At 47.4% G+C, this 12,483-nt stretch overlaps 1 protein-coding gene across 2 annotated transcripts in view; it reads right to left on the minus strand.

Moving 5' to 3' along the window:
• Positions 1–12,483, minus strand: part of LOC142574417 (uncharacterized) — a 156,167-nt gene that overhangs the window by 17,753 nt on the left and 125,931 nt on the right. For both annotated transcript variants that reach the window (XM_075683506.1, XM_075683505.1), the window contains 2 exons: positions 10,443–10,484; positions 8,304–8,357 (listed from right to left, as the gene is read on the minus strand). In XM_075683506.1, the coding sequence (XP_075539621.1) occupies positions 8,304–8,357; positions 10,443–10,484 (96 nt within the window). The remainder of the gene's footprint in view (positions 1–8,303; positions 8,358–10,442; positions 10,485–12,483) is intronic.

Genomic DNA, 12,483 nt, shown 5'->3' on the forward strand with positions numbered 1-12,483 from the left:
ACATGCCCTGAAGAAAATGAAAAGATGGGTGATAGTGACATCACGAGTATGTTGAAAAATATGATGGGCTCCATGCGCAGGATTCTTTCCAGCCTAAATACCCCGGCTGCCAAGGTTGCCGTGCAGCTACTTGAACTGTTGGAACCACTGCTACTGGTTCTTCGCTAAGCAAGTATGGCGGTGATGTTTGCAGAACGGATGCGTCAATCGCTTGTTATGGAATGGAATGCTAGATGTCTACGCGGTAGTTTGTCGTATTTCCGACAGCGGGTATTTAAGTACCAATTTCCAGTTATTCTTATCTGTGAACCTAATATAGATTCATCTTTCCGTATGTCTATGTCCAGATGTGGTCTCGTAACGACGAAACCTGATAAAAAAGTGTTAGTTTTTATATGCCACAATCTTGTGTATTTAAAACATGACGTCCCATTGCATACTGCTAATGATTACGTATGCCCTGCCGTAAAACACAGATGGCGCACAGTTATAGTGATTGGAGCATACATCCATCCAAGAGCTCGCACCTGATGTCTCTGCTGCAAGCATTGCAAGGTCTTCATATTGCGATTGGTGACTTTAACGCACACCATCCCTTGTGGAGTACCACATTGATGAATTATTGTGGCAAATATTTGGCCGACATTATGTGTAGTCATGGACGAAATGTGCTCAATGACGGGTCTCCTACATTTATTCGTGGCATGTCCTAAAGCACTTGTGTTGCACTAACGATTGTATCAAGAAGCCTTTTGTCTTAAGCATGCTGGTCGACGGATCTAGAGACTCATGGTAGTGACCACGACCCCACTTACGTTTACTTCAGCTCGTTTCGCCGTTCAGCCTCACGTTGCATTCATCAAACAGAATGGATTTTATTTAAGACCTCTGTCGGCACCGCCTGTCAGAGTATGTTATCTCCATCCGAAATAGAGCACATCATTACCTCTACCCTGCGGGACAAAACCAGAAAAGGTAGCGTACCGAGACGCAGATCATCGGTTGACATACAATATTAGGCCCTTCGTGCAATTTGTCGCCGTACGGAATGGCGATAAGGGAGAACAAAGTCACCATCAGAGCTTTAGAACAGTTGCCGAGCTGAACGACATGTTCTTCCACATTTGGACAAGCTTGACAGACCGCGTTGGAGGACATCCTGTAGATCCCCAGATCCAAGACAGCCTCTATCTGAGATCTGGCGGGTCATGCAAAGTCTCTATACAACTCCACAACAAAGACACCCATTCCGTGCGGTGGCTCTACATCAACGCCAAACCAAATTGGAGGTAGCAAACGACTACGCTAAGCTGATCGTTGACGCATCTAATGCCGTGACTTCATCCCTTGTCACCATCGCGCCGCCGTCAACTGATGAGCGACTTGAAGTACCTTTTTAGATGCAAGAGCTTGACGCTGCAATTTCGGTTTCTCGACGCTCATCGGCACCAAGACCATACGGAATCACGTACGCTGCAGTCTGCCATCTTGGTACAGAATCATGACGTCTTCTTCTATCTTTCTATAATACGACGTGAGAGACAGGAAATGTTCGAGATAGTTGGAAATGCAGTCGCGTCGTAGCCCTGCTTAAACCGGAGAAGTACCCTAACGAGCGTTCCTCATACAGGCCCATCGCCTTAGCCAGTTGCGTCAGCAAGGTAATGGAAAGAATGGCCTTGTGAAGGCTAGAATTGTTTCTAAAGAAAAATAATTGCTTTCCTGATTTTATACGCGGATTTTGAAGAGGCCGTTCTTCCATTGACGGTGCTATCGACTTGGTCTCCACTGTTGAACAGGAATAAAGTTACCGTCGGTTAGTTGGAGCTGTTTTTCTGGACATTAAGGGTGTATACGACAATGTACTCCATTATGCATTCTTTGATGCACTGGAAGATTTAGACGTCCGTGGGCGGCTATATGCATGCATAGTCAGCTACCTCAATGAAGGCAAGGTGTATATGTCAACAAGTGATGGTTACACTGGACAGTACAGCATCCACCGAGGTGTTCCACAAGGGGGAGTTTCAGTCCAACTCTTTTCAATGTTGCATTGATTGGCCTTGCATCTGGATTTCCTAACACGGTGAAGATTAACACACATGCGGATGACACATGCATATGGGCATCTGGAGCCACCCGCGCCCCACATGCGTGCTAGATTCAACGTGCAGTAACAATCACAGCTAAGTATTTGCGGCGTCAAGGCCTCCAGCTCTCAAAAAAATTTTCTTCAGTGATCACATTCACGCCAAAACGAATGACAAGGTGTCCGATAATCGTTAAGGGAGTAGCGATACTGCTACACAGTGTGGTGTGCTAGCTACAGTTACAAACCACAGACTCCTTGGCTTAGTCATATACTATGGATTATCTTGGTCAAGACACATCGCCTCACTGAAATCAAAGCTGAAGAGTTTTCTTCACGTCCTTCGTGTCGTTGCAGGAACAAGATGGGGCCCCTCGGAGTCGTCATTACTCCAATTGTACCAAGCACTATTGGTAGGGTATATACGGTATAGCATGCCTGCGCTATCAAGCGTGGGACTTAGCTGTGTGTGCGCGCTGGAGGGCAATCAATCTCAAGCATTGCGCCCATGTTTGGCCCTCCCACGATGCACGTCAACCAACAGAACAATAGTGGAAGCTCGCGCTTGTCCTATTGGGGTATACTTGCTCTGCGAGCCTCTTCGAATTTACCTTCGCGTTTTGACCCGACACAGGCACCATCCTCTGTCATCGCTTCCTCCACTCAACCAGGTTCCAGCTTTTCAAGGACTACATCGTGTCATCAGAGTGTTCTACCGTCAAGATTTTCTCCCGCTTGTATTCCGAGAACATCCCCGTGGGTTCTGTCTAAACCTTTCGTTAGATTGCAGATCCCTGCAATTACTAAAAAGTCTTCCGTTACATCTATTGGCCTCAGGCAACTTACCATGTTGCACATTTATGCAGAGTACGGAGATACTGTCAACGTGTGTACCGATGGGTCTGTCACACCATATGCCTCCACTGCAGCCTTCGTCATTCCAGATATGATCATCTCTAGGCGGTTTAAACTAGGCCATAGCTCAACATCAGCTTGCGCAAAACTTGTTGCTATCCGGGAGGCACTTCGATTTCTCTCCGAGGAGCCTCCTGACACATGGACGCTATTCTACACTTTCAAGCCAGCTCTTCAAACGATTGACTGTGTCCTCAGACGGGGCCCGTATTATTCCATGGCTACAGAAATTACAGAGCATCTCGAGCACGCAACTTGAAATGGTCACAATGTCAACTTTCAGTGAATACCTTCACACTGTGGCGTGATAGGGAACAAACAGGCAGACCCTCAAGCGAAAACTGCTTTAGATAAAGCTTCGGAAGTACGCATTCCGTTCTCACGAACAGACACAAACGCCCTACTTCGTCACGTAATACGCAAGTCTACGTTGGAACACTGGAGCCAACCAGATCGACGACACAAGGGAGTACACAAATGGGACCAAGAAATGAAATTTAGTATGCCTCACAAGTTCAAAACAAGCCAAACGAGCATGGTGCACCAGATTCCTCTTGGTGTCGCATTCACCAACCGTTATAGACATATGATAGGTGGCAGTGATACCAGCCCGAACTGCGAATACTGTGAGGTGCCAGAAACACGACCATACATCTTGCGTGTGTCCCGCGTACGAGCAAAACGACCGTAGCTGGTCTCTTCTATTGCGAAGGCCCATAAGGGACCGCTATCAGACGAGTTTCTTTTAGGTCCTTGGCCTAATGCGAACAGCGCAGCCCTGGTAACAAGTGCCGCTACAGATTTTCTCCAAGCCACTGGGCTGGACGCACGGTTTTAGAGATGCTACAACTCTGTAAATTTATATACACGCATCTCTTCCTTATCCCATTATCATCATTCATCAGCCCTTTCTGTCCCCCTCCTTTTTCCCCAGTGCATAGTATAAGGCCATAGCAAGTTATAGCTCAGGCCAACCTCTCTGCCTTTCTGTAAATAAATTTCTCTCTCTCTCTGCAGATGTAGTGTACTGAAGTCCTGTTTTGACACCATAGCATTAAGGGCCTCGTGTCGCAGAAAAGACGATGTCGGTGCCAGCGGGGTTGTCCGTGAGCGAAAATGTCTGCATATGTTTGAGCATATGTACTTGCCACGCCTTCGTATATGACATGATGTATATGCGGGTTATATTTTAACGCCATTCTATCACTAAAATTGCTAATACCTTGTGTTACATTCTGGACAAGGTTATTCCTCGAAATATTGAGAACGACAGCCACCAAACAAATGTCATGAAACAAAACACCGACAGTGCATGCCTTTATTTTAATTTAATGTTAGAAGTGCGGAACAATAACAGACACATGAAAATAACTTAATTTTGTGGCACTGCTATACACTTCCTCAGGAATCGGCCCATGCAAGAGGCCGCGTTTCTACCAGAAATTCGCCTTCGTGCATGGTGTTCGTCGCCAGAGTTTCCCGACAAAGGTTACATAAGCTGCAGCTGCCAGGAAGCATGAGAAGCAGTCAGGCATTTTTTGATGCTATCGCGTGCCACCTCTAAACGCGAAGCTTAAGCGTCCTCCAAGATTATCAGCAGGCACACACCCTCCTCCCCTCAAGAGAACGCAAAATACGTTAAGCCGTAATTTTTCCATATTGATACATCTAAAAATGCGTAAATTTCTTTCCATTATGAGGTTCACACTTTCTGTTGAGACTTCTTTCTAGCTGCCCTCGTCTCCTGTAATCTGATAGTTTGTTTCAACATCCGTATATGTACTTTGTCTCTGAATTGTGTGTTTTTGTTGTATTGTCTAGTAGGTTGCTGGTAAGCCAGTTATCATTTTGTTTTAGAGCGCAGCTCTTTGGCGTCCGTTCCTGGGTTTCGCGTCGTCGTCGGCGTTGTCGTCGGCCTCGTAACCAGCTCCGCCCCCCTTTCATCCCCCCAGCGCTAGCAGCGACCGACTGAAACCGCTGGATGCCGCTGACGCCGCTAGAGAGTCAAGATAACGTGACTGCATAGAACACCGTCGCCGCCATGCAGAAAGAGGAGGAAAGGGTCCCCCCCCCTGTTCTTGTGTGGCGGATAGGGTGCTCTTCAGTTGCCGACGCGCCGGTTATTTCACGTAGGCCCCGGCACGTCGACGAATACGTGACCACCTTCCCACGGCTAGACCTGGTTCTTAGCGCTGCGGAAGCGAGGGTATCATATTGTTTGTGTCGGCATCGGCGGCGTTGTCCCTGAAACCAACTCCGCAGCTGGGGTTGACTCACTATCGGCGTCAGCGGCATCAGTCAGTCGCTGATATCTCTTCCCTCCTCCCTTTATCGTGTTGTCCGCTTGCTGCGCGCGCTTCTGCCCCCATCGTTTGCCGCTGGGTGTACACGCCGCCCCCCTCCCCCCTCTTCCTGCGAGTCTCCGGTTGTCAAAGCGCCGGCTCGAACTTAATTCCTTTCTTCGCTCCTCCTCCAATGCAACCCCTGTGCGATGGCAATCAGAGAGCCAGATCGGTGGCGGCGGATCTGTATATGTGCACCGCCCGAGCCGAAATTGCCGCTGCCGTTCGCCCTGTGCGGTGGCAATCAGAGAGCCAGATCGGTGGCGGCGGATCTGTATATGTGCACCGCCCGAGCCGAAATTGCCGCTGCCGTTCGCCACTGCGAAATTATCTACCAGTTCTTTCTGAGCCATGAGCGAGACGACCGATGGAAGTCCTCCGTCTGCTGCTGCTGCTGCTGCTGCTGCTAAACGAGCTGCCAGAGCAGAGGCCCAGCGCCGTCGCCGTCAGAATCCAGAGGTGCGTGCCGCCGAAGCAGAAGCTTACCTAGTGGAGTCTTTGTTAAAGGAATACGTGTGAAAAATAAAAAAAAAATTCTGTGATAGCGCATACATGTGTTGCTCGATTTCTTTGCCTCAATCTATCGAAAAGGTGAAACAGCTTATTTGCTGCGCTCAAATTTCGCATTAGGAAGTAACGTAATCGTCGGTAATTTTTTTTTTATCCCATAACTTGTCCTTGCAGTTCAAATTTATTTTTTGTGAATATATAGTCATCCCCACATTAGTGTTGTTCATCAGCGCCTTAAATAGGTAATTGATTTATACTTATTCGTTGATATTCACCAAACTTTATCCATTTGAGTCCTGGTCGATCCCCCATAGTGGGAATTAGCCACAATGCCAAAGGATAAGAAAGTCGGAATGGCGCCGCGGGCACCGGTTCTGCTGTTTATCGCCTGCATTGCAGCGTTCGCCGTTCTCCGGCAGGCGACGGCGAACCTGCCCGTAGGCAGCGGCCGGTTCTACGACCCGAAGGCGAGAGCTGAATTCTACGGTGCGGCGCCGTAGCGCGAAGACCTTGACAACGCTATGCTGCCGGGCAGCGCTCTCCTGATGCGCAACCGCTCCAGAGAAGGAGTCGGTTACAGGACGGCGCAGATGGCTGTCGCACAGCCACGGTGCCACGAAGACGACTGCTTAGAGCTGTGCGCCATGTTCGAGCGCAACCTGGAACAGAAGCTTCTACGAGAAGGCGCGTGCACGGTCGGTCTTGCCAGCCGCTGCGCCAGTACACGGTGCTTGTGGGCAAGGCGTTTAACAGCACCAGGTGCCACCGGCTGAACGGGCACGACTACAACTGGAGCTGCGCAACCAGCAGCAGCCGCCAGGAGTACCCGAGTGCAGAAGGAAATTGCGTTGGAAGGAGTTGATCAAATACCGCTTCATGTGTGGATGGACATTCCAGAACTTCGTCGCATCTATCTACGTGTACCAAGAGCAGGCGAAGGCATGTAACGCTCTGCGCGACTTCAGGGACTGAGTGAAGCCCATCTTCCAGAACGAGGATTGTCAGGGCAACCAAGAGGTAATGGAGCGGCTGCGCTCGGCCTGAAAGGAGCAGTGTACAGCCGGGAGTGGAGAAAAGTACGAGGACGCTCCTGGAGGCGGCGGCTACGACGTTGACGACGGCGGCCTAGGCACCGGCTTCTGCCGCTTTTACCAGCTCCGCCAGAAGACGATTCCGTGCCAACGCGAAGGCTACAACGTCATAAGAACCCGCGACGCGCGTGCCAAGGCCGACATATGCGACGAGTTCAGAGTGGCCAAGGACGGCGCCGTGGCCGTGCTGAAGGCGACGCAATGTAGCAAGGAGAAAGATCCTCGACAGAAGGTGATAGGAGCGCTGCGAGCGTCCTTCCAGCGGCTCGGGATTGAGTGCAGGGGACAGTGGAAGGACGTCGCCACCGCCTCGTCGCACAGCTTGGCCGCCATGTCCAGTGCAGTGAGATGCACACTGTTTGCCTTGACGCTCATGATGGCGCTTCTCTGGATAGAGCCATCATAGTCCCCCGTAAAATTGTACGCTACGTCCTTGAAAACAGGAAACCCGTTGCTTGTTTGTTTATGCGGAAGCGCCGCTGTCCCTTTTGATGTAATGGACGGTTTGAAGAAAAGCTGAGAACTTAAACAAGGCCCCGACAAACGGCACCGACAAACAAGGCACCGACAAATAAAACAAGGCACCGACAAACGTCGAAAACACATGGAACGTCGATTTGTGTTTTGCATGAAAGGTATTGAGCGATGTTCCGCAACAGTTCTTGTCCGTTGCTGAAGGTCCGCATATGCGATGGCGGCATCAATGTGAAATGTAAATACAACGCAAATAGTTTTCAGTTACTGAATTTCGATCTGAAACATAATAATCAATGGTTATATAATTATAGCTTCGCTGCACCCGAGTGGACGGCTCGTATGCACCTTTTTTTTCGATCCAATAACCTATATCTTTTTTTGGCGTGGACCTCTTTGGCGCTATTATGGTTTACTGGGTATGTGCCACTAAGCATGTGTCGCTATTCACTGAAACTGTTTGATGCCAACGGGGGTTACAGGGCATGTGCAAGACTTCAATCGCAAAAGAAAACAGCTCTCAAATGCCGGGCGGAGTTGAACACAAGTCACATTCCTTGAGACAACCTTGTCTGATATATACATTTACACACCCGCCACGCGCGGAATTTGTCTCGGCACCGCTAGATAGCGCAGCTTCTGTGGCGGAAGCGTGAGAGCAACCCGGCTGCTTACAAGTCTCGTGGTATGACAGGTCTGCGCAGGCAATAACTGTTTCGCTACATTCATCCGATGCTTATCGCTATAAGGTCCACATTTATTGTTTAATGTGTTCTGTTGAAGTTTTCCGTTTACTAGAGCTCTGCGGTCTTAGTCGACCACTTTTCATTGTAGATGAAGGGCAGGTAGGTACAGTGGTGTAAATTCAACATTCAGTCTTACCATCATTTTTTCGACCGCTTTCATTTGCTTTATTGGCAGGACGCCGCGAAGGAGCTGAAAATAAAAGTAAAGATATTACAGCGATTCCTTGTGCTCTGCGAATTGCTTTAATATACTCAGTAATGTAAAGGGAGAAAAGACACACGGACAAGCTAGGGAACAACACAAGCGCTTGCGCAGTTCCCTGTCTTCTCTGTGCAAGTGGTTACGCTCTTAAAGTTTACTGTAGGAACTTCAGTGAATGGAAATGCAAAACCGGCACACACGCATTTGCATCTTAATAAATAGTCAAATTGAAGCAGTCTACAGCAATAGAAGAGATAAATAATTTTCTTTTGACATCTCGTCTCAGCACGTTTCCCACCGACTTCAGACCTCTTTCGGAAGTGAAGATCCTTGTACCATGGTCGTGGCGGTCTAAGGCACAGAGAGCCCCGATTGCGTGAATGCAGTGTGTCAAGTCGACAGACCTTCGCGGCTGCTTACGGGCTCGCTGCTCACCTTCAGATGTGCGCAAAACGGTGTCTTTTATGTCCACTACCCCCCTATTGCTCTCTATATCCCCTTTCGCCAGGTCCGGGTAGCAAACCAGACGTCCGTATGGATAACCGCCCTGTTTCCTCCCTTCTAAATTTCTCTTTTTGTCTGGTTTAGTCCTGCAGTCTTATTTGCTCTGAACTAAAGATGACATCAGTGCATGTGATTAAGGGCAACTCCGGCTATTTTTCGATATCAACTAACGTTGAGCAAGTTCGCGGTTTACGTTCCTCTGAACGCTACCATAATATCCTTAAAAAGCAGATTTGAGAGTTGCACAGATATTTTACAAATTAATTTAATTAATTTCCTCGAACACCCTACCACACGTCATCCTCAATTACAGGCAATATTGTGTATGACGTCAGGAGTGTTCTACGTAGAGAACGCAGGGATCCTGCAGACGAGAAGGAGAAGAGCATGGAGGTGCCGACTATCGTGAACTTGGCTTAGTGTGAGAAGATGCAGTCGCGAGAAGTTGCGTTCCCTGTGGACGGGAAATAGATTTGTGGTAAGTGGTGCTGCTTTGTTGGCTGCACGAATTTCAGCTTTCGCCATCCGCACAAACAGTTTGAGCCGATGCGAATCACGTTTAGCCAAGGTTAAGCCTACCGTAATCGCAAAGTTCCTGCGTCTACTGCGTTGGTGAACTTGAACGACAGACCTGAACGTAATTAGGCCATTAGCATGAAAAAGAAACTGCTTCCGTAGTTTAGTTCAGTTTGAACCACACAAATTTGAAATAAGGCATTTCTCATTTCGTACAGCGCACACGCAAGAAGCTAGAAACGACTACATGACGCGCTGTGAACATCCGTACGTTGCCGTTTTCGAACGTGGTCAGTCGCACTCGCTGGAGTTTCCCTATATTAAATGTGACTACACACATGGGTGTATTATCACCTTTTGTTATGCTGACTCATTATTTAGCTTCTGAGTAGCACTGATTACCTCGTATTACAAATGTACAAATTTGGTGACACTGGAGCAACATATAAAGGAAGTTTTAGCGACTTCTTTGCCTCAGTATAGCAACCTTTTAAAGGAATGATCGCAACATTAGTGATGCAAAACTTTCAGCAAGCTACTATGCAGAGAACTTTCTTTATACCCGCAGAATAACTAGTGTAGGCGACAATACACCCAGAATATACCCAGAATTATGATCGTCTTGAGCACCAGCAGCAGCAGCAGCTTATTATTATTTCCACTGCATGGCGACCTCCAATTACCCATGTCTTGCACTAGATAATATCAAGTTGTGCCTGCAAATTTCGTAATTTCATTGCCCTTCGTAATTTTCTCCAACCCCCCACTGCGCATCGCTTCCCTTGGCACCTTACTAACTGGATAATGGATTAAGTGTGTGGATGAGACACCGAACATTGCACATACAATACGATTTCCTTCTTAAGGTGTTACATAAAGCACAGTATAATGCAAATGTTCATAAAATATCTGTATGAACGAGACTAAATTTTTAGCGTGTTAACGATACCACTAAAATTTATTTAACAACAACATGTTTGCCTCCCTTACTAGCGTGCGTAGGAGCGAGTGGTCAATTATTGAGCTCAGTGACACTGTGCTAGGTCGACGTACCCATTTCGCCCAGGAGACACCCTCTAGACAGAACTGGAGCTTCTGCAAAAAAGCACAGTGAACACGGTGTAAATGTGTGGAATACATATTCTAGGTGACGTAAGAAGAGTACGTAAGCTTTAATAGTGTGATCATTCTTTTGTGTTGCCAGATTCCAGTTAAGACAATCAATTTAAAAGCTCTGCTCCCTACAGATAAGTTTCCGTTTGTCACTTATATAATTTAAGAAGAGAAAGCATAATTACTACTAAGGAACTACATCACACATTTATAATGACATGTGGTCACGTGGAGGTAAGACTGTGGCAGAGGACTTTGAGTTGAATTGAATGGTTTGCTGTGCCCCACTGTTAACTTATAATTTGTGACACTGTTAACTTGTAATTTGTGCGATAGCCGTAAACAAAACGTGCCGACTTAAAAGGAAAACCTTCTTTAAAAATTTTCCTTTTCTTGCACGAGAAGGCCGCGTTGGTGTTCATAAAGAAGATGCTGGGGAACTGCGGAGGAAATCTCTAGGCTGCGATATTCGTACGCAATTTCATAGCCAAAGAAGTCCTCACGCTGAGATAAGAGTGCAACCGAATTGGCAATGCATTTAGGTTAGGGCATCATATTAGAGCGATGAGGTGCAAAGCTCGGATTAAACCACAAGAAACGAAACAAGTGTGGGGAGCTGATAGCATGATCGCATATCATGCTTATGTAGTTTAGGCTATGTTCATGGCGCCAAATCACTGCACACCCCTATTCGACGGCTTCCTTTTCCGGGCGTCTGCTACAGCACAGACAAGCGATACCGCGCTCCACCGTTCACGGCACCACCATTGCAGTGGAGTCTTCTCGCTTTTCTGCGAGATATGGGACTGACGGTCGCACGATAACCAGTTTGGCGCACAAAGACGCTTTCAATTGCAGGAATTGCCGACCACCACCACCACCACCACCACCGCAATACAAAGTGACTAAACGTCTTTATTTCCATACCAATTACGGAAATGAAAAAAAAAAGCTACATAATATATTGCTTGTAATACCTCAAGGCAAGCGGCCCAGCACCCGTACATTCATCGGTATGCAATGTGGTCGCCTTAGAAATTGCTGCAGGTGTGGTTCTAATACCGCGCATAAGCCCAATATCAGCTCCCTCAACAGGCAATACCGAGTAAGGCGCTTGTCGACGATGTCGTCGACAACCTATTGACGACTAAACGGGCGCTTCTTTCGGATGCCATCGGTGTCGAGCGCACGGAGCGCTATGAAAGCAGTCCTAAATGTGAAAGGCAGAAACAAGGCCCTGGCTACCGACACTCCCAAATTATGACTGAAAACTTCACTACTTACGATCTGCAGCTGCAATTTTCTTTGCCTATCACACATTGATATCGTATCAGCTTAATGAGAATAGCCTTCCGGGCAAGTTGGTAATCTATTCCTCAAGTTATATTGTGCTTCATGAAGAAACGACACGGATGCTTGATGTGTCTTCTCCTCTTACGTCTGTGTCGTTTTTTTTTTTTTGTTGTTGCGCAACATTACTTGAACTGTATCAACGTTCACCATCTCTTATTGGCTTCTCCTCAGCTGATAAAAGACGATGATACCTTGCACCAGGTCAACAGTTTGTTTTACAGGTTCAGGCGGCCGCATTCCGACAGAGACAGAATGCAAAAAGGGGCGTACACAACAATTTCCGAGACAGGTAATAAGTCATAGGTTAGTGATGTCAAGGCCTCAAGCCCTTATTACCCTGTCTGTCATAGCACAAGTTGCGCCTCTAAGCACGATCGCGTGCAAGTACAAACAAATTTCTCAAGAAGACTCATTTCACTTTCAAGCAGATTGAATGGCGCTACAAATTCAAAATTCATGTTTTCTTCTGAGGAGTATATTGATGATTTCACATGATGTGATCTATGATCGTGACTATGATTCAAAGAGATCTTGTAGCCACATAACCAATGATGTACTGATCAATGTGACAAAAGCTTGCTCTTTAAAGGTTGTTTGGCATCACCTTTTGTTTAGGCAGGGACCAGTC

This window comes from Dermacentor variabilis, chromosome 3, assembly GCF_050947875.1.
Source record: "Dermacentor variabilis isolate Ectoservices chromosome 3, ASM5094787v1, whole genome shotgun sequence".
NCBI lineage: Eukaryota > Metazoa > Arthropoda > Arachnida > Ixodida > Ixodidae > Dermacentor > Dermacentor variabilis.